Source organism: Pimephales promelas, chromosome 2 (assembly GCF_988280905.1).
Source record: "Pimephales promelas chromosome 2, fPimPro1.hap1.1, whole genome shotgun sequence".
Lineage (NCBI taxonomy): Eukaryota > Metazoa > Chordata > Actinopteri > Cypriniformes > Leuciscidae > Pimephales > Pimephales promelas.
Window position 1 is genome coordinate 11,348,457 of NC_142770.1, and position 22,978 is coordinate 11,371,434.

The following is a 22,978-nucleotide window of genomic DNA, read 5'->3' on the forward strand; positions in this document are numbered from 1 at the left end:
AATCATGTGAATAAATGTTTTTCATAGCAAGTGATCGTGTTTCTTCAGCAAACTATAGCATATGAAGTTGAACTATCCCTTTAAATTTCATGCTGCTCCTCTCAAAATTATGGTATGACTTCAGATGACTTGCAATATGGTGCATTAGTCATATGTACCAAATGTTTGTTTTTGGAGTTATGAACTGTACTTTTAAAGAAAAACACTTAAAAACATAACAGCGCTTGGGTTTGAAACAACATGAGGGTAATTACATGATGGCAGTTTTAATTTTTTTTGTGAACCAACCCTTATAATTTCTTCTTGTTCCCCAAATAAAACTATTGTATGGACCACATTTGTGTGTTTTTGGAACTATGAAATGTCCTTTTATGGATAAAAGAAGAAGAAAGTGAGTAAGTACTTACATAATTTACCTTTTTGGTTGAACTGTGCCTTTAAGAGCTGTATTTATGAAAATACTCGACCTATTTGAGATGAAACAATCTCGACAGGGTGCTTTTTCATTATGCACAATATATTTTTAAATATATGTCTGGATGAACAGAACTCTCTGATACTGCACGTCTAACACCTTGTTTTGTTGCGTTCCTGTGCACTTCTGAGTCTTGATCTCGCCTGATTATTAAACGTGAGAATCATAGCTCCGTACAGGAGCAGATACAGGAATATTTACAATGTCCCGCGCCTCAGCGTGAGGATGGAACATCAAAGACCTTGAACCTGACATGAAGAGATAAAGCAGAGGTAGTCAGAGATACATGGCGTGTATGAATTATTCACCACACACTTCTTGAGAGCCAACGGCTTGATGAGAAGAGCTTGCGTCCAGTGATGGAGAGAAAAAAAAAACATTTGTGGTGGCAAAATAAGATAGCGATGCTAAAAAAAAAAAATCCTGGCCAAACCGAACAACTTTTTTTTTTTTTTTTATAAATGTGCATACATTTTTTTTTCAGAGGCCCTTGAGTTTTAATCTATAAAGGAAATCTTAGCATCATTTACTCACCCTCATGTCGTTACAAACTTATGGGTTTCTTGGTCACTATATGCTTACATTGTATAGAAAAGAGCAGCGTGAGCGTTCTTCAAAAGTTCTCCCTTTGTCTTCAATGAGGGGAGAGAAATTCATACAGGTTTGGAATGACATTTTTGACAAAAACAACAGCAAAAGATATAAGCAATTAAATAATATTACCGATCCCATCCAATGTTTTTAATTGAACATATGTTTGGTAAAGAATATGATACAATGACAGAACTAGAATTCATAAGAACATCAATAAATATCGAATAACACACATGGACAGCATTCACACAGCCTAACTCGCTCATCCTGCTGAAGAAAATGTTTTAAGAAACAACAGTAGCTCAATGTAGAAGGCGGTGTTTAATGTTTGATGCAGCAGCAGTAGTGTTTTCTACCTTGGGTTGGAGAATTAGCCTGTGTGACTAAGGTCCAGGGACTCGAACACATCCAGTTTTCATTTTAAAAAAGTGAAAAAATAAATACATACATAAAAAATGAAGGAAAACATCAAGGATTGAAAACAAAGTCTGTACATCACAGAGGCGAGGAGTGGTGCCAAAAGGTTGATTTGCTACTGCTGAAGGACTGATTTTACTGCTTTTAACAGTAGGGAATGAAGGGTCATTAATAAATATACAGAAAAAACAGCTTTAACTGTGAATACACATGAACAATTCATAGGCTTGATTCTTTATAGGAAAAGTAAACAGTGAAATAAAACAATTCACAAAATGCGACTGGATGATCTGATCTAATAAGTTTGAAAAGCTCACAGTCCAACTGGATATAACGTAAAGCTAAAGACCTAACCATATCGAGATAAAATGCGGCATTTACTTGGGCTCAGTAGAATGATGAATGGTATTAACACATTCACTGTAAAAACAACATTTTTTCTTTTGTCAAATCAACTTAAATAATGTATTTAGTTCAGATAACGTATTATTTTGAGTTTCTGATGATTAAGTCAATCTCCTTCATTATTAACTCATTTTTCCAGTTCAATCGACTTAAAATTTTAAGGCAACCAGGTTACTTACTTTTTTAAGTTAAACCAACAATATGTTTTTACAGTGTTGCTATCATTGTTGCCAGGTTGTTTTGGGTGGTTATTTTCTAGTCCAAGATCTTTTTTTTTTATCCCGAAAGTCTGACCACTTAAAAGTAATAGCACACCTCTCCTCAATATGTCTCATGATCTGAAGTGTAATTCATATATAGTAGCATGGAAAACTAAAAAAGGTTCAATCTGGATCATAGAGTCTTCTTCAAGGTCCTCTCAGACAGCGCTAACACCCCAAAGTTGGGTTTAATGATATGACAGCCAGCCGGGATGGAATTTACAGATAGGATTATGTGCCAATAGAGTTTTTTTATGAGGTAAAGGGCAGACTATGTAAGCATGGTTTAGGTGAACAGGGAACGGCGGAGGTTCGGGTTAAGTATACGGAGCGGCTGCGATTTCCAGAACAATCCGCACTGCCACCGGCACATGAACTGGCTTCTTTGTCATGGTAATTTCCTTTTCTGACACCATCCAATCAAAGACATTTCCAGCAGACGAAGATAACGCACTAAAAATTCAGATGTGCTACTCTTGCTGCGAACGTCTAGAAGGGGATGATGGATGTGGCGTGTTACCTGCAGTCCTGATTAAACAGAGGACATCGTGCTCCTGTCTCACCTCCACAGCTTCCTCTTTACCTCCAACAATCATGTAAATTCGAAAAGGACAAGGTTAAACTCTCGTCACAACGTGCGCATTGTATCAAAACGGAGTGAATGGAAAAACAGCAGTCGGCTGCAGCGGGTGATGGCAAACAAAGTGTTGCCGGCTATTGTGAGATGCGCAAGAGTATTTTGCTTGTGAGGAACTCGACAAATCTGGCGCCATGCAAACAAGCCTAAATAAGACTACGTTCCACAAATGTAACTACAAAGGGGAGGTGCAGCTAGCATAACAACCTCTGGGATAGCAATTGCTCTGTGGCAATTAGTCAGAAAACTTGCCACAAGAAAATCCCGCAGCTGTCTCTCACGGTTCTCCAGAATGTCTGCCAAAAGCCAGCTGTGAACATTCTTTGTTTAGAGGTTCATTTTTATAATCAAGACTCGCAATTAAGTTGCCACATTGTTAGCCATCTGCCTTCCTTCGCTATAGCCTGAGCTGAAAAGAGCTATTAGGGTAATATAGAGGTACATTAGCAACTAATATGGATTATTAGGATACTGTGCATCACAACGAGACTCCAATTTTGACAGACAAATTGAACAACAGTGGTACACCTCCTGTTCAACGCAAATCATGCACAGGCATTCGAATGAATCACCAGAAACCCATTCAGAATGTATTTTTCATCCCAAAATCAAAAGAAAAAACTGTAAAAAATATATTTTCAAGATTTGTTATTACAACATTTTTTCTTTTGTCAAATCAAATCAAATTTATTTAGTTGAGATAACTTATTATTTTGAGTTTCTGATGATTAAATTAATCTATTTCATTGTATTAACTTACTTTTTCCAGTTCAATCAACTTAAAATTTTAAGGCAACCAAGTTACTTACTTTTTTAAGTTAAATCAACAATATTTTTTACAGTGTAGACTACTTGATTTGATTAAGTCATTTCAACTTAAATTGCATTAAACTGACTAAAAAATGAGTTAAAATAGAGTGTAACTTTAGAGTTTTTTTTAATTTTTTATGAGTTAAAGCAATGTTATATATATATATATATATATATATATATTAAGGGTATTTTGCTTTAGGGATGAGAATTAGTTTTTGCATTGTGACATTATTTTTTAGGAAAATTAAGTACTTTTTTCCTCTCAAATTCCCATTAATGAAAGGCAAAATGAATTAAAACAGTATTAATGGTGCTTTGGTGGCCATGGGTCTGTTGAAAGCGCTTTATAAATGCAGTCCATTTACCATCCAAAAAATCATAAAAATCAATTCTAAAAATATTTTTGGCTGTAAAAAAAGTTTAAAGGTGCCATATACAATAATTGAGGTAACAATATACGAAGTAGCATACTGTATCTTTCAACAGAGTTCATGTTCTTTTTCCAGCTAGTAGAGACGATCGGTTCACGTGCGCTAGGGATCTGTAGTGTAACATGTACAAGCGCCAAAACGGTATTTATTCTTTGAATTGCGTAATATAATTGACAGAATCTGAGAGCTTAACTAACCTGCTTGCTAAGTGTCAATTGCGTGTGTCTCACGGTGAATTCACGGCGCTAGCTTGATCAACATCAGCGAATGCTGTCTGTCAAATTAATTCACTAACAATAAAAGTGTAATATGAACAAAACGAATACCATAAACTTCAAATAATTGCCCAAGCTTTTATTTTCCCATACCGTCGAAATGCACCAGCTTGTTTTTGAGATCTATGAGGCGGTCTTCATCATTTAGTGTTGAGATTCATAGTGTTTAGTTTAGTTCACTCTAGTCTTTAGTTCATTGAGTCTCTGATCTCTAAAAATCTCCAAATGTTCCACGTGAAACTGCGGTCTTTTACTATCATGTCAAATGATTTGAATAACATGCGCGATGGTAGGAGCACAAGTCATTTTTTGGAGGTATAGTGCCCCCATCTGTTATGGAATATGGAGTAGGATTTGATTTATGATGTTAGATGGCACCTTTAAATACAATCAACTTGGATGTTAAAGTAATTTCAACTTAAATGACATTAAACTGACTCAAAAAATAAAAGTTAGATTGAAAGTTAAACATTTCTTAACTTATTTTGATGAGTTATAACAATGTAAAAACATATGTTGTTATACATTTTTACAGTGTTGTATTTGTACTAAAATATTCCTAAATGTTTTGAACAATTTCATTAAATTGGGGTGAAATGTGACCTAGATAGAAATTTACCCATAATTACACGTTCTTCCGCTTTTGTCTAAACTTCAAAATGTTCAAAAACAGCTTTTTCAAAATTAAAAATCATCCTTTTCTTGAAGTCAATTGCTTCTTAATCCAAAAAAGGGCAATAACCTCAACATTAATTAAGTTTGCTTAGGAAAAAAAAAAAGATTAATTGTTCAGATATTCAGACTATTGGCTTTTCACAGTCTCTGAATTTTGGGCTATTTCATTAAAAAAGGTGGATAAAGGTAGAGAAGGAAAGATGAGGGAGCACTGACGTTGAAAAGAAGTTGGCGGAGAAGTGGGCTACGTTCGCAATCTCATGGGGAAATTGAAAGAGGAACGGCGAGAGATAAGCACAAACCTCGGCATTAGAAAAAATGCTCTGTAAAATAAAGACTCTGCCCTTTTTTAAGGTAAAGAGGATGGTTGAGAGGGCAGAGAAAAAGGCGCAAGTCCTCATTTTTGAGTCAGCTGTCGCAGTACTATTTGAAAAACAGGACACGCACCTGGTAGGACATAAAAAAAAAGGTGTGTGTTTCAAACCCACAGTGAGCCCAGACCACATCTTTCGCTCTGAGGAGAACAGAAGGCCAAATGCTGCATCTCAACTGGCTTTCTTCTGCCTTTTAACTGCTTGATCTTCAGTGCTGGAGGTATCCCTGTCTCGGAAAATTACCCATGAGCATTTTTAACATCTAACCTGTGTGTGATATCGCACCATCTGGATTCTTTGTTTTCGTTCTCGTCCCACTCATGGGAATCCATCCTTATTTTATCTCTTCCCCAACTGTGCTACATTGAGAAGCTAATTACGGGTGTGGCGTTCGACCCTCAATGCTGTTAAAAGTACCTTGTCACTGGCTCAGTTTGATGTGGCGTAGATGTAGCCGACTGCAATTAAGAAGAGTCGAACTTCTCTTTCTGTCTCTCTAATTCTCGCTCTTTTCCCCGTCGATAGGCTCTGACAGGACAATTTCTCCTCTGTGGGGGAAAATCATGACACAGACTATCAATTACAGATGGAGGGACCACTAGTAGGGGGATTTTACAGAGGCATATTTTATCTAATTCTTGTCAAGTCAATACCTGTGAAAGATAGGAAATCTTCAGTCAAGGGTTGAAATTCATCTGCGTTAAGGGCTGTTTAAGGACTTATTTCAACCCCAAAAATGAGAAGTCGGTCATCATTTATTCACCCTCATGTCTTTCCAAACTCATATTACCTTTTTTTTTGTCTGTGAAGCACAAAAGAATGAACTTTGTTGAGAGTCCAAGCTGCTCTTTTACAAACAATACACTGTAAAATAAAGATGCTGCCTAAAATTACAGTCAACTTACATGTTTAAGTCATTTCAACTTAAATCACATTAAACTGCCTTACATTTTTTTTAAAAAGTAGTTCAGTGTGAGTTTTAATGTAAAAACATATGTTGTCATAACTTATTGATCATATATTTTTTTACAGTGTAAAAAAATATTGTTGGTTTAACTTGGTTGCCTTAAAATTTAAGTTGATTGAACTGGAAAAGTGAGTTAATACAATGAAGGGGATTGATTTAATCATCAGAAACTCAAAATAATAAGTTATCTCAACTAAATAAATTATTTAAGTTGATTTGACAAAAGAAAAAATGTGATTCCAAATCTTGAAAATATTTTTTTTACAGTGTAAAATGATAAAAAGCACAGCAAAATGATAATATGACTAACACTGTAAACAAATATTGTTGGTTTAACTTAAAAAAATAAGTAACCTGGTTGCCTTAAAATTCTAAGTTGATTGAACTGGAAAAAGTGAGTTAATAACATGAAGGAGATTGATTTAATCATCAGAAACTCAAAATAATAAGTTATCTCAACTAAATAAATTATAGTTGTGATAACAAATCTTGAAAATATTTTTTTTTTACAGTATATGTATTCAGTGTTATTCTTATCAGTTTTCAGTAAGTTTGCATGAGGAAAACCTCAAATTTAAAGGATTATTCGCAGAGAACTCCACAGATATGGGTCTGAAATCGTGTTTATCATCAAGCTATCAGATTTGACATCAAACATCAAAGCTACCATTGAGTGAAGATTAACAATAACGGCTTTTGCTTATAAAAAAAAGTTGCTTTTCGCATAAATCTTTAGAAAATAACGCACAACTACTTTTATGCTGCTTTTTAAATGTCGCCATTTACCTTATCGAACATTTCAACGGAGGAAATTAAGCTTTACGGGTTTAGAACAACATGAGGGGGATTTTTACTTTTGCGAATTGCACAGTTTATGCTGTGAACATCAGGATGAGCACCACTCCTCGCAACCCAAAACACATCAATACTCAGAAATACTGTATAAATTAAGTCAATGTCTTACAATGAGCAAACCAATGGCAAAACGGTCAAGAAATACTGCATGAGCAAACGGATACCAAGCATTTCCTGGCCGTTTTGATTTGATACTGCGTTTTGAAAAGAAATACGATATTTACATGTAGTACCAACTCTCCTGCTCAATTAATGCTTATGTAAAAATACATAAAGTGTTTTCTACATTGAAGGTACGAAAGAACTTTCCTCATGGTTGATCCACTAAAATGAGATGGAACATTAACGGATAAAGAGACGGAAAAAGTAAAATTGTTATAGTCCTTGTGAGGTCCAGCAGGGCCCCCTCTGATCATAATGGGGGTACACTGACCCAGGCCAGAAGGGGGGAAAGGTGAAAGGCCGTTGAATATCAAATAGGTGAAAGGCTGGGGGAAAGGAGGGGATTATTTGGTTAGAAATGGCCGTGACCCTCATGTTGACCTCGATGACCTCCTGACCCGTGCCTCTTGTGCTTTCTGCGCTCGTGGTGGGACTTGTGGTGATGGCGTCTGTAGCGGTGAGATCTCCGTGCTGAGAATACAAGAAAAGTATCAAGCGTGAATGAATTTGGTGATTCGGTTCTTTATATTGACTTTTAGCTAATTAAATCGGGAAACTCACACTTTGTACAGATGATCTTGGGTCGGTCCCATTTGCCGTTGGCACGACACTTGGTAGTGGGGATGTGGCGCTGGAGGAAACCATCACCGCACTGGTAACGCACCACAGAGTGTATGTCGTAGTGCGAACGCTTCCGACCAATCAGGAAAGCGTTGTCCACGGTGGGCGGAGCTCCACATAAGACTGCAAAAAAGACAATAACATAAATTAATTTTGAAACAACATTAAATGAATCCACATTTTTCTTAATACATGTTCCTGGAAATGTTTACAATTATGTCAGATATTATATTATTTTCATAGTACGGTAATAAACGGTGGCTATATTATTTTTGTTCAAATAAAAATATAACACTAAAAGCTAAAAAGTGAACTTAGGCAACTGAATATAAATAAATAATTATTTTATAACAGTATTACTAAATTAGTGTTTTTAAAGCTTAACTTTTAATGATCATTAAATGGAGGCAAAGCTAAAAATAAATAAATAAATACATAAAAAAAATTAAAATAAACACTTTTATTATAAAATGAGAAAAAATAAAACAAATTAAACATGAAGTATAAATAAATCATATTAAAATAATAATAATTTATAACTAAATTATAATATAAAATAATTGTAATATAAAAAATCTAAATTATAATAAAAAATTATTTGTACTGGAAGTATCATTACAACACAACATTACAATTTACAGTATGAAAATACATATACGTACGTATAAAAATAAAAAATTATAAGAACACTTTTATTATAAAATTAGAAAAAAAAAACCCCAAATGAAACATAGTAAGTAAATAACACATTTTAATTATAGATGATTATATGTAATAAAGAATACACTGTAAAACAATATTGTTGGTTTAACTTAAAAAATTAAGTAACCTAGTTGCTTTAAAATTTTAATTTCATTTAAATGGAAAAATTGAGTTAATACAATGAAGGAGATTGATTTAATCTTCAGAAACTCGAAATATTATGTTATCTGAACTACATCAATTATTTAAGTTGTTTTGACAAAAGAAAAAATGTCATGAAAATATTTTTTTACAGTGTATAAAGTAATATAAAGTGATAAATCCTTAGTTCCTTGTGTCAATGTGAATGCTTCATTGTATATCTTATTGCAAATAATAAAAAAATAATAACAACTATTACTACTACTAATAATAATAAAAATAAAATGTTTTTCCCTAGCCACCGGTCACATGGATCCCACTTTTAAAGATATAATACATTTCTATAAACATTTTTTATTGAATACTCAGTTTTTCTCCCACATTCCAGAGAAAAAATGAATTTCAAATGCTGTTCAAGATTTATATCTTGACAAATCAGAAGTGGAATATGAAAAAAAGAAAAAGATTTCTGCTGTATTGTGATTCAACCCTAAAGCCCCATAGCCCAGTGACATACGAATCCACAGCAGTGTCTCACGGTGACATTTGACTAATTAAACTGGTAGAGCTTGTTTCACTGCAGTTCCTTTATCTTTCATTAGGTGGAGCCCTCGGAGTTGAACCTCAGTGTATTGCTTGCAGCAAGCCGGCCTGATGTTTTGTTGCAGTGGGCCAGTAAACACCACAGGGAACACATCAGTGTGCATGCAACACTTAGCTTGCGGTTTACAGGTCCTCATATTCACACTCCAAACAGCAAAGCTATAATCCAAGGCATGCCGCTATAATCACCTCACCATGTTCCTTTGGAGGGAAACATCATAAAGCTGACCTGTGTTTTCAGTGACCGGCAGACTTTATGGCCTTGGCACTTTTCACTTTAGTTTTTCCCTTTCACGTAAGATTTTCTTTATCAAATGCTCCAGAGAAAGTCGTGGCATTAACCTCCATGAATCAAATCAATTCTGGCAAGGAACTGCAGGTTATCTGTAGCTCAGTACGGGCAGGAATCACCAGCTAATCAGTGACGCTATGAGCTGGAATTGATCTGGGAAGTCAGCGGCTGGTTGTGAGCTTGATGAGTTTTGTTGTATGCCTTTTCAGGTGTGTGTGTGTGGGGTGGGGGTGGTGAGAAAGCAATGTGACCTTCTAGCTTGAGGACAGCAGGCAAATGTCACACTTAAAAACTCAATCCTCGATCCGCACAAGCCCAACTCTGATTCAGCAATATATCATAAATAAATAATAGACCATAAAATCAATACTCAATTCTGGACACACAGTACACTCAGATACAGTGGACTCAAAAAGCATTTGGATGACTAAGCCATGCTTAAAAATGTATGAATGTCATTGAATTATATATTTTCACCGAGAAAACAAAGATATTTTAAAACAAATTTCTAAAATATATAATAAATAATTAAAGTATATACAGTTTATATATGCGCATGTTTTTTGAGTTCGATTATACTATCAATAACTATATAGTAGATATATATTTGGATGACTATAGCACTTTACTATTACTTAATTCTGAAAAAACAGAGATTCAATTTACTGGACAAAAAACGTCCACACGTAACCTAGAATACTGTCTAAATTTGATGGCTGCTAATATGCATAGAAAAACTAAAATCTCACATGATAAACTTCTTGGATCGATCTTTATATCTTTGGTTTTTGTATGCGTTCAATTACGTCCACACAATTTGGCATGTTTCATTGCACATTCACAAATAAAACAATATACTCCAAACACAACTATGCTTCAAATAATATTTGAATGGTGAAGATGGACCTTATACAGTTTATCATCTAATGCAATTGCATCCACACGTTAAATAAATGAACATACAAGTAAAGTAATAAATACATTTTAACTAGTACATTTTAAATCGCCCTTTCTTTAAATTGTTATGCTGCAGTTATTTGAAGTCATTAACAATCTCACTTTTCTGTATTTCAGCATTTTTACATTTTTGCAGCGCTATATCAACCAGCCAGAGCAGAATGCCCAAGGATGCATCACACCTCATTCATCCAAATATCAAAACTGGCAGGGAAAAGTCAAGGTGATTCAATAACAGAGACATAGATAGGGGTTCTTGGACTGAGTCAGCATCACCCTGAGACATGTGCTGAACACTTTGGACTCCAGCAAAACCTGTAGTTCAGCATTCAAGCTATTACAACAAGAGAGAAGCATACTGGCAGTCGGTCTGTTTAAAGCACATATCTCTAATATCGTGCATTGCTTCTCTATTCTCTTAAGGGATTCTATTATTGTTTTAAGGGATTGCATGATCAATAGCGGTGACAGTTTGAATGATAGAATAACTGGGGGAGGGCTGATAGACAAAAGAGGACAGCGAGGCAGGTGGTGGGGGTGGCTGAAAACGTTTCCCAGGTGGTCTTGCAAATGACAGCTGGCTGAGCTGTGTATGCGTGCCAGCCTTATGACTGTTTGCTCAAAATTGAACAAGCACACCATCGATTAAAATCAGTGGAGTAACCCCTGTGCACACCATTACAATAACCATGGTAATGTTTATTTCTGAGAACTTATTAGCTTTCGTCTAGTCCATTTGCCTTAGGAAGACTAAAAGAGACACTCTGGGTTCACAAGGGCCAACCGGTGAACAGGTCCATCAGAGGTCGCATCTTAGAAAGCCAATAAGAGTTGTTTCATTTAAAGCCACACTGAGTGATTTTTACCCCCATCTAGCGGTGAAAAGGTATATGACCATTCAGTGAATATTAGTTTCTGTTCCTCCGATGGCCAAGGTAGTCCAAGATTAACATGGCTTCCAGTTCGACCTCGTCCATGAGTGTTATCTCAAACGTAAACGCTAAAGGCGAAGCTTGAATTAACGGGTATGTCCCTCTTTGGCTAATGTACTTTCAAGATGGAGGGGCAACATGGCGACCGACATTAGAACCCCTTACCCGTATGTATTTTCAATGGCATATTATACACTCACGAGAATACTTTATTATTTGAACGAAGTAAATATACATTAATGAGCACATATGCAAGTTTTTAGCTAAGAATAAACTAAAAGACTTACACAGTGTAGCTTTAAACATGTATATTAAAAGTAATATTTATTTGATGATGGATTTCAATTAAATATTATTTAAAGGTGCACTGTGTAATTTCCAGTGGCATCTAGTGGTGAGGTTGCGAATTGCGACCAACAGAAGTTACGGTGGCTGACAGGAAAAGATGTCGTCGTCTGAGACAGCAGAGAGTAGCCAGTTAAGGTTACTTTACACAGATAAATTAAGTAAGAAAATAAGATTATTCAGTAAAGCGATATGTAATTGCGAATATTACTGTTACTTGTTTATACTGTGTCTGTGACTTTAACTAGCATCTTTCCATGAAAAAGAACATAGTGACGAAACGCGTTTGTCCGTTTAGGGCTACTGTAGAAACATTTCAACGTAAGGGGACCCGCGGTGTATATGTAGATAGAAATGGCTCATTCTAAGGTGATAAAAACATAACGGTTCAGTATGTAAGGTCTTTATACACCACAGCAAACATAGTTATGTATATGATATTGCATTTCTGTCAACAGATTCTCCTAAACATTACACAATGCACCTTTTTAAGTATATACAGTAGATATTTAAGTTAAACATGTAATTTGACATCTGATTGAAATCCTAATACCCAACATGGTGTTGTTTTTGAAGAAATTTCTGTAGCAAGTTATCACGTGCCGAGTAAGCCTACCATATAAGCTCAAACACATTTTTAATAATGAATTGAGAGTTAAATTATGGAATGGGGGTCAAAATTTCAATTGGAATTGAGAAACATGTTTTTTATTGGCTCTCCAGAGCAGGATCATCATAGTCTGGACCTCTTGGATTCTCTGATGAACCTGTCCTCCGGTTGGCCCTCGTGATCCAGAGGTGCCTCTTTAAATCTAGCTAGGGCAGACAGACCCGATGGATTCCATACCCTTAGTCTGCTTCATATGTAAATGACCAGATAAAACAAGTCTAATGAGTCCATAGTGGGGTGGGTGAAGCACACTGTGTCAGACCTAGACAGCTAAAAGTGGCTGAAGAGAACCAGTCATGTCCGTCATGTCATGATCAAGGCTTTGAATACGCAGCCCTCCTGAGGACCAACCATCAAATCCTCAGAACAAAATGAGTGACAGTTATTGCTGAGCTTTTTGTCTGATTGGGAAAGACGTGAGAGGAATTGATGAAGGTGAAACTGGTGAAAATGAAGCCATACAAACTGACATAAAAAAGAAAAATGGAAGGGAATAAATTTGGAAAATGGGACTTTGTTACACTCTCAGAAAAAATGGTACAAAAGCTGTCACTGGGGCTGTATCTTTTCAAAAGGTACACTTTTGTACCCAAAGGCTGCATATTGGTACCTTAAGTGGTACATATTAGCACCTAAAATGTACATATGAACACCTAAAATGTACATATTAACAATTGAAATGCACTTAATTAGCACCTAAAATGTACATATTAACACTTAAAATGTACATATTAAGCACCTACAATGTACATATTAACACTTAAAATGTACATATTAGCACCTAAAATGTTCATATTAATACCTAAAATGTACATATTAAAATGTACTTATTAGCACCTAAAATGTACGTATTAACACTTAAAATTTACATATCAACACCTAAAATGTACATATTAACACTTAAAATGTACATATTAACACTTAAAATGTACAAATTAACACTTAAAATGTACATATCAACACCTAAAATGTACATATTAACACTTAAAATGTACTTATTAGCACCTAAAATGTACTTATTAGCATCTAAAATGTACATATTAACACTTAAAATAGCACCTGAAATGCACTTATTAGCACCTGAAATGGACAAAAGTTTACCTTTTGAAAAGGTACAGCCCCAGTGACAGCTTTTGTACCTTTTTCTGAGAGTGTACAGAAATAGTTCCCCCATTTTTTATTTACCCTCATGTTGTTGCAAACCAGTAGGAGTGCGGAACACCCAAAAAAATATATTTTGAAGAATGATGGTAACCAGACCATCAACTTTTCCATTGACTTCCATTGTATTTTTTAAAGTCAGAAACAGTTTGGTCAAAAGCATTCTCTAAAATCTACTTTCATTTTTACACAGAACAAAGAAAGTCATACATGTTTGGAACAACATGAGAGTGAATAAATAATGACTGAATTTACATTTTTGGGAGAGCTATCCCTTTAAGCTGGCCACAAAAACATGTTTAGTATCACAAAAGTTGTTGATATGACTCATGAACTATATTTTGCATGATAATAGCTTTATGTGAGAACAAATCGTTCTTTTGAGTCGAATCTTTTCAATGAATCGTTGATCCGTTTCACAAAACCAGTCTGAATGATTCGTTTATAAATCACATCCGTATCAGGTTCTTGAGTTCAACTCACTGATTATATGTAATTGCATTGAAAAGCGTAACCAGTTCATTATTCAATGAATCCTTTTGTGTTCCACAGAATAAATAATAAACTATCCCTTTGAAGAAGCAGGATGTTTTTAAATATAAGAAAGGTATAAAAATGAAAGAGGATATGAGGAACATCTCATGAAGATATGTGAATTAAGTTAACAAAAGGAGGTCAGCAATGGAAGAAACAGTACAGTGAGGTAGAAAGCAAGGCGGTACAGCATTTGTCCTCTTTTCCAAAGCTGCCTCTCTCTCTCTCTCTCTCTCTCTCTCTCTCTCTCTCTCTCTCTCTCTCTCTCTCTCTCTCTCTCTCTCTCTCACCTGTGCCTTTCTTGCAGATGTAGGGCAGGTTGTAGTTGCAGGGCACATCGTTCCATTTGCCATTCTCATGGGCGATCATCACAACACAGTCCTCTCCGCCCGCAAAGAAATTATCCGGCTGGTTCTCCCTCCAGTTCTCATATTGCTGAAGGAGGAATGGGGATATTTCAGGGCTAAATCCAAATTCCATGGGTTTACTAGGTATTTAGTGTACCGTCTTATATATCTGTTGCATTACAAATGGGTTTTCAGATACATCTAATCGTCTGATGTATTATATAAACTTGTTTGCACCTAAATGGTTTAAAGAAAGACTCGTGCATCTATTTGCATAATCTATCTGATTATACTGCCTGTATTATCATATTGTGATTAGACTAAGTGATTAATTGTACTATATATTCTGATACTTGTATTCTGATTCAATTTGTATATATTTACAGTATATTAGAGATGAACCTATGTTCAAATTTTGGTCGATACAGATAATCGATAATTCTTTATATCTGAAAGCCGATAAAAGCGCTATATTGGCCAATAAATAGAAATACAAATTTTTATATCATTTTTGAGAGCCTGAATACAAAAACAAAAGTCTCATCATTAAAAGGCATGTTCTCATTATAATTTCATGTAGCTTAAATGACAGACTTGCGCTGCACATGTTGCACAATTCAAAACCATCATGGTGAACAGTGAGCATCTGAAGGGTCTCAGTTGAATGAAATAATTCATTATTTATCGGCTTTAATATATCGGGCAAATTTTTGTATCGGGTCGATAACGATAACATTTAAAGTATATATCATGCATCCCTTATATATATATACTGTATATATATATATATATATATATATATATATATATATATATACATATATAATAAGTTAAACATCGAATTTAAATATATACATTTAGTCTATTTTAAATATATTAATAAACATATATGGCTAATTTAGTTTCTCTTTTAATGTACTTTGTGCCAGTCTCACCAGATCCATGTTATCGGTCCACTGGAAGTCGTCTTCCACCATCCTGTCATTCAGACCAATCCATGTGTTCTCATGGCTCATTGCTGTTTTAAAAGCACAGAACATTTCAAATTATTAAGGGTGTAACAATACCCGCATGTCACGATTCCATACATATCATGATACTGAACTCACGATACGATATTATTGCGATACTCCAAGACAATGTACTATTGATTAAAATGCTAAATTTAATATTACATTGTGAGTTTTATGAATAGGCTTGGACTCGGCTTGTAACACAAGGACAATGGTGACACCAAAATAAAAATATTCATGATTCCAAAGCTGAAAATACAGAATTATTTAGTCACTGACTAGATATATTTAAAATAATTTTGGCCACTTTTGACTAGTAACATAAGACATTTGGCATTATCAGGACCCACAAATATTCCCCCATTGCATTATTATACATTATAATCAACATTGTGTATAGTAGTTTAATGTACTGACACTAAAACTCTGAAAAAAAAATATTTTTTTTCCCTCACACAGCAATTTTTATTTTGGGGGAACTATACACGATACATATTGTCACTATCCATGTATTGCTGCATTTTTGTATATTGTTACACCCCAACAAATTATTTATTTTTTTCAATTATATTTTAAATAATGGGACAGAGGTCAGGATTTCAAGTGAAAGTAAGTAAGTGGATATTTTTTATCGGCCCTCCAGAGCAGGATCATCATGGTTTGGACCTCTTGCAAAGGATTCTCTGATGAACCTGTCCTCCGGTTGGCCCTCGTGAACCGGAGGTGCCTCTTTAAATCTAGCTAGGGCAGACAGACCCGATGGATTCCATACCCTTAGTCTGCTTCATATGTAAATGACCGTATAAAACAAGTCTAATGTTTTAAAAGCATAAAATAACTCAGTTCCCTTTCGTAGTCACTTCGAGTTACGTCAGAAGTGACGGAGATTGGGGGATTTCGCATAGAAAGCCAATCCTCTTCGAGTATTAAAACACGAGCCAATGGCATGCAATGCCTTGGGGCTGCGGAATTTTGCATAGCGTACTCCGCCCTACTCCGTGAGTATAAAAGGAGGAAGTGAACGCAACCGCAGTATGTTTTCGCTTCGGAGCCAAGAGAACCTCTTCACTCCTAAAAGCTGATTCAAGACTCTTCGAGAACGAGCGTCCTCTTCAGTGTTGGTGTGACGGCGGTACCCAGCGAGATTTTGCATTGCCTGCGATCTGAGCAGTGGTCTGCCAGACTTTGCACTTCTCCCTGGTAGCTTCAGCGCTGAAAGAGTGAATTTCTCCTTTCTCTAAAAGTGAAAGTGAAAGAGCTGCACGCGGCACGTCTTTTTAAAGATGGTTCGCCCGTGCCCTTCTGGATGTGGTAGATTTCTGTCATCATCTGATGGTCACGAACGCTGCTTTGTATGCCTGGGCATTCAGCATGCAGCAGCAGCGTTCGTGGATGACTCATGTTCCTTCTGTGGGAGCATGACCATCTCCACACTGAGGTCGAGGCTCAATGATCTCACTAGAGTGAGAGCCCCGGTCCCCCCTACTCGATCGGCTTCCTTCACGAAAGGGGGCCCGTCGACCCGGGGACCCGGCGATCTAACGGTGACGGTGTGGGATAGAGCCCCGACGATTCCTCGGGCCACACCTCCCGCCTCAGTGCGTGAGCCAGCGAGCGCCAGCTCGATTCAGTTGGCTGTCTCTTCGGCGGCGCCGGCTGCTTCTAGCAGCGCTCCAGATGATGATGTGATGTCTATCACTGCATCACTAGGCGGGCTTGAGTCCTCGGGAGAGGAAGATGCGGCTGCGTTGCCTCCTTCGGGAGTGCCAGCGTTGCCCGTGTCAGATCCCGAGCTGACGGCCATGCTGTCTCGAGCCGCTGGGAGTATCGGGCTAGAATGGAAACCTCCATCCTGCCCCGATCTCTCGCGGATGGATAACTGGTATCTGGACAAAGCTGCCGCCGCAAGGCCACGGCCAACTCCGATACCTTTTTTCCCCGAGCTGCATGCGGAGTTATCGCGCTCTTGGGGGGCTCCTTTGTCCACTCGAGAGCGCGATCTCTCCCCCGCCTTTCCCCCCCTCGACGGTGGGGCCGCCCGTGGGTACACTGGGATGCCCCCGGTGGAGCGCTCTGTTGCGATGCAGCTGTGTCCACAGAGCGCCTCCACCCGTGGTCCTCCTAAGCACCCATCCAAAGCCTGTGGGTTCTCGTCTGCTATGGCGGCGCGAGCCTATAGAGCGGCGGGACAGGCGGCCTCCGCTTTGCATGCCATGAGCACTTTGCAGGTCTTCCAAGCGAAGGTGCTCAGAGACATGCACGAGGGCGGGACTGACTCGACGGCATTTAAGGAATTGCGGTCCGCCACTGACCTTGCTCTCCGGGCAACGAAAGTGGCCGCTCGCGCCGTCGGTCAGGTGATGGCCACTTCGGTGGTTCAGGAGCGCCATCTCTGGCTCAACCTGGCAGATACGCGGAGCGCTGAGCGGACTCGTCTGCTCGACGCTCCGCTCTCCCAGGTTGGCCTTTTCGGCGGTGCGGTCGAGGACTTCGCCCAGCAGTTCTCCACCGCTCAGAAGCAGACGGAGGCCATCAAACACATCCTGCCCCGGCGACCAGCTGCTGCCTCCACCCAGTCATCGGCGCAGGTGCCTCCCTCTGCTCGCCGCCGAGGACGCCCCCCTGCGGCTCCCCTCCCTCCCGCCCGGCCCCAGCAGCAGCCTTCACCCGGGCCCCGGCGTCGAGGAGGCCGCAGGCCGGCGTCACAGCCCCCTCAGGCCGCTCGCCCCGCTAAACGCCAGGCCAAGCGAAGATCCTGACACGGGCCGCTCAGTGACGATCTCGAGTCTTTCCCAGGAGGCGGTAGCAGGCCCCCTCCTTCCCCCGGTGGAGGGCCGGGGGAGAATCTTTTGTTCTCAGCTCCCCGCTGCTCACCCACGGGTGGGCAGCACCCTGAACTGGTTAAAGAAAGACTTGACATCCTCACTGAGCTCACAGACTGGAGTGGGTGCGCTCGATGCCCCCGTGCGTCAGCCCACACACTCCTCTCTGTCTCTGAGGGCGCGGAAGGGTGTGTGTGTCGTCCCAGGGCTACACCAATCCCTTCCCCCTCTGTCGCCAGACCCCCGGCAGAACAGACCCCCGTGGAACGCTCCGCTTTCCCTGGTCCCTTCTGTCGGGGAGCGGGCTTCGACGCATCCGAGCGGGGTAACTCCTGCACGCGTGCCAGTCGACCCGCACCGCTGCCCCTCCGGGGGGACGTCTGTGGTTCGCATGACCCCGTTGGCTCATTTCCTGGAAGCCTGGCTAGCGCTTCCTGGGATATCCCGCTGGGTCATCAGAACGATCAGACTCGGCTACGCGATTCAGTTCGCACGGTCTCCTCCCCGCTTCACGGGAGTTCGCTCCACGATGGTCGGTGGCAATGCCCCAGTCTTGAGAGCGGAGATTGCGACCCTGCTGGCGAAGGGTGCAATCGAGACGGTCCCTCCAGCCGAGGTGAGGTCCGGGTTTTACAGCCCCTACTTCATTGTCCCCAAAAAGACCGGTGGGTTACGACCGATCCTGGACCTGCGCATTTTGAACCGTTCTCTCCATCGACTACCGTTCAAAATGCTCACGGCCAAACGCATTTTCGAATGTGTTCGGTATCAGGATTGGTTTGCAGCGATCGACCTGAAGGACGCGTACTTCCATGTGTCCATTTTACCTCGACACAGACCGTTTCTTCGGTTTGCCTTCGAGGGCCAGGCATATCAGTACGCCGTTCTCCCATTCGGGTTAGCTCTGTCCCCTCGCGTCTTCACGAAGATCGTCGAGGCAGCCCTTGTTCCCCTTCGCGAACACGGGGTTCGCATCCTGAACTATCTCGACGACTGGCTGATACTAGCACACTCTCGAGCTCAGCTTTGCGAACACAGAGACCTGGTGCTCCGGCACCTAGCCCGTCTGGGCCTTCGGGTCAACCGGGAGAAGAGCAAACTTTGCCCCGTGCAGAGGATCTCTTTTCTCGGCGTGGAGATAGACTCGGTCGCCATGTCCGCGCAGCTCACGAACGAGCGCGCGCACTCACTGCTGACTTGTCTTCGACAGTTCGAGGGCAAGAGTGCGGTTCCACTGAAACTATTTCAGAGGCTCCTGGGGCATATGGCATCCGCGGCCGCGGCAACGCCGCTCGGTTTGCTTCATATGAGACCGCTTCAGCTGTGGCTTCGCGATCGAGTCCCGAGGTGGGCATGGCATCGCGGCTCGCTCCGAGTCCCAGTGACTCCGGCATGCCGGCGAACCTTCTTCCCGTGGTCGAACCTCAGCTTCTTACGGACCGGCGTCCCTATTCAGCGAGTTTCCAGGCATCTCGTTGTCTCCACGGATGCATCTACCACGGGTTGGGGTGCCATGTGCAATGGGCATGCAGCCGCCGGTTCCTGGACAGGAGCCCAGCGCCTCATGCACATCAATTGCCTCGAGCTGTTGGCAGTACGGCTCGCCCTACACCGCTTCCGAGCGTTACTCAAGGGCCAGCATGTGCTTGTCCGCTCAGACAACACTACGGCAGTAGCGTACATCAACCACCAGGGGGGTCTACGCTCACGCCAGTTGTCGCAGCTCGCCCGCCACCTCTTGATATGGAGTCAGAAGCACCTGAGGTCCCTTCGTGCAGTGTACATTCCTGGAGACCGGAACTGGGCGGCCGACGAGCTGTCCCGGGTCCGTCCCCTCTCCGGCGAGTGGCGACTCCATCCCCAGTCGGTCCAGCTGATTTGGGACGAGTTCGGGGAGGCACAGATAGACCTGTTCGCCTCTCGGGACTCGTCCCACTGCGCCCAGTTTTATTCTCTGACCCGCGGCACTCTCGGCTCGGATGCGCTGGCGCACAGCTGGCCACGGGGCCCACGCAAGTATGCGTTTCCCCCAGTGAGCCTCCTTGCACGGGTGTTGTGCAAGATCAAGGAGGACGAGGAGCAGGTCTTGCTGGTAGCCCCCTACTGGCCCACCAAGACGTGGTTCTCCGATCTCATGCTCCTCGCGACAGCACCTCCTTGGCCTATTCCTCTGAGACAAGACCTACTCTCTCAGAGACGGGGCACTCTGTGGCACCCTCGTCCCGATCTTTGGAGGCTGCACGTGTGGCTCCTGGACGGGACGAGGCAGGTTTGAGTTCGCTGCCACCTGCGGTGGCGGCAACCATCACTTCCGCAAGAGCGTCGTCCACGAGACACCTTTATGCGTTGAAGTGGAACCTCTTCGTCAATTGGTGCTCTTCTCGCGGAGAAGACCCCCGGAGATGTTCGATCAGTGTCGTGCTTTCCTTCCTGCAAGAAGGGTTGGAGCGCAGGCTGTCGCCCTCCACCCTTAAGGTTTACGTCGCGGCCATTGCCGCTTCTCATGAAGCAGTGGAAGGTAAGTCCTTAGGGAAGCACGACCTGGTCATCAGGTTCCTGAGGGGAGCGAGGAGGCTGCATCCGCCTCGTCCTCCCCTCGTACCCTCTTGGGACCTCTCGGTAGTTTTAAATGCTCTGCAGAGGCATCCCTTTGAGCCTTTGCAATCGGTAGAGTTAAAGTTTCTGTCCATGAAGACAGCACTCCTGGTTGCATTGGCCTCCATCAAGAGGGTGGGGGACCTGCACGCATTCTCCGTTGACGAAGCGTGCCTGGAGTTCGGGCCGGCTTACTCTCACGTGATCCTGAGACCCCGGCCTGGTTATGTGCCCAAGGTTCCCACCACTCCCTTCCGGGACCAGGTGGTGAACCTGCAAGCGCTGCCCCCGGAGGAGGCAGACCCAGCCTTGGCACTGCTCTGTCCGGTACGTGCTCTCCGCACCTATGTCGACAGAACGCAGTGTTTCAGGACCTCAGACCAGCTCTTTGTCTGTCATGGAGGGAGCCAGAAGGGAAGGGCTCTCTCAAAGCAACGGCTGTCCCACTGGATTGTGGATGCCATTGCTTTGTCTTACCAGCAGCAAGGCCTTCCGTGCCCCCTTGGTGTGACGGCCCATTCCACTCGGAGTGTGGCCTCCTCTTGGGCTTTAGCGCACGGTGCCTCGCTAACAGACATCTGCAGAGCTGCAGGCTGGGCGACACCCAACACCTTCGCCAGATTCTATAATCTGCGAATTGAGCCGGTATCCTCTCACGTACTCGTTTCGGCCAGTTCTGGATCCGCTCAGGTGTCTTCGCTTGCTCGCCACTCCACTCCCCGGACTGGATAAGTGCGATATTTCCTCAGTTCTTCCATTGAAGCCTTGAGTCCTCCAGCACCGACGATGCGGGCACCACTGCTGTGGCTCTGGATGCTGGCTAGGTGCCTCCATGCGTACGGTTCCCCCTTGGTAACCGTCTCATGTGTATTATCCACTGTAAGCCTCTCTGAGCATGTGTCTTCCCTTGGCAAGCCATCTGCCACCCCTGGAGCTGAAATTAGTAGCCACCTGCGGTTGGTGCTCCAGTGATTCCATATGTGTTCCTATGTGGCCATATGTGTATTCGTAAGTCCTCCCTTCGGTAGGCAGCTGGTAGCATGTCCCCTTCGGGATATGTTTCCCAGTGTACCTTGGTAATCCTGTGTCTAAGTCGGATCCCCTAAGGAAAACAGGTAAGGCTCGGGGGTTAGACTTTCGCAGGGCACTGGAAGACAGCCTGAAGTTGGCGTGATGGCACAGACCCCCAATCTCCGTCACTTCTGACGTAACTCGAAGTGACTACGAAAGGGAACGTCTCGGTTACGTATGTAACCCTCGTTCCCTGAGTAGGGAACGGAGACGTTACGTCTCCCTGCCACTTCTGCTGTATCGCTGGGTAGAGGCCGAGTTCAGTCTTGGCTCCTCAGCGAAGACATACTGCGGTTGCGTTCACTTCCTCCTTTTATACTCACGGAGTAGGGCGGAGTACGCTATGCAAAATTCCGCAGCCCCAAGGCATTGCATGCCATTGGCTCGTGTTTTAATACTCGAAGAGGATTGGCTTTCTATGCGAAATCCCCCAATCTCCGTCACTTCTGACGTAACGTCTCCGTTCCCTACTCAGGGAACGAGGGTTACATACGTAACCGAGACGTTTTCCACACTGTAAAAAAAATATTTTCAAGATTTGTTATCACATCATTTTTTCTTTAGTTAAATCAACTTAAATAATTTATTTAGTTGAGATAACTTATTATTTTGAGTTTCTGATGAATAAATTAATCTCCTTCATTGTATTAACTCACTTTTTCCAGTTCAATCAACTTAAAATTTTAAGTCAACCAGGTTCCTTACTTTTTTAAGTTAAACCAACAATATTTTTTTAAAAACATAATATCAAAAACATTTACTCTGAGGGACATCCACATATTTTAAACACTCTTTTTGCCATTTATTTGCTGGAAAGACTTAATACCATGTA

The 22,978-nt window shown here is 41.3% G+C and overlaps 1 protein-coding gene across 2 annotated transcripts in view; it reads right to left on the reverse strand.

The window, feature by feature from the left end:
* Nucleotides 1–1,189: 1,189 nt before the first annotated feature.
* ncanb (neurocan b) overlaps nucleotides 1,190–22,978 on the reverse strand; it is a 138,185-nt gene continuing 116,396 nt past the window's right edge. For both annotated transcript variants that reach the window (XM_089135050.1, XM_039682292.2), the window contains exons 12-15: nucleotides 15,581–15,663; nucleotides 14,589–14,733; nucleotides 7,902–8,084; nucleotides 1,190–7,811 (exon numbers count right to left, since the gene is read on the reverse strand). In XM_089135050.1, coding sequence (XP_088991176.1) covers nucleotides 7,693–7,811; nucleotides 7,902–8,084; nucleotides 14,589–14,733; nucleotides 15,581–15,663 — 530 coding nt within the window. In that variant the 3' untranslated portion in view covers nucleotides 1,190–7,692. The remainder of the gene's footprint in view (nucleotides 7,812–7,901; nucleotides 8,085–14,588; nucleotides 14,734–15,580; nucleotides 15,664–22,978) is intronic.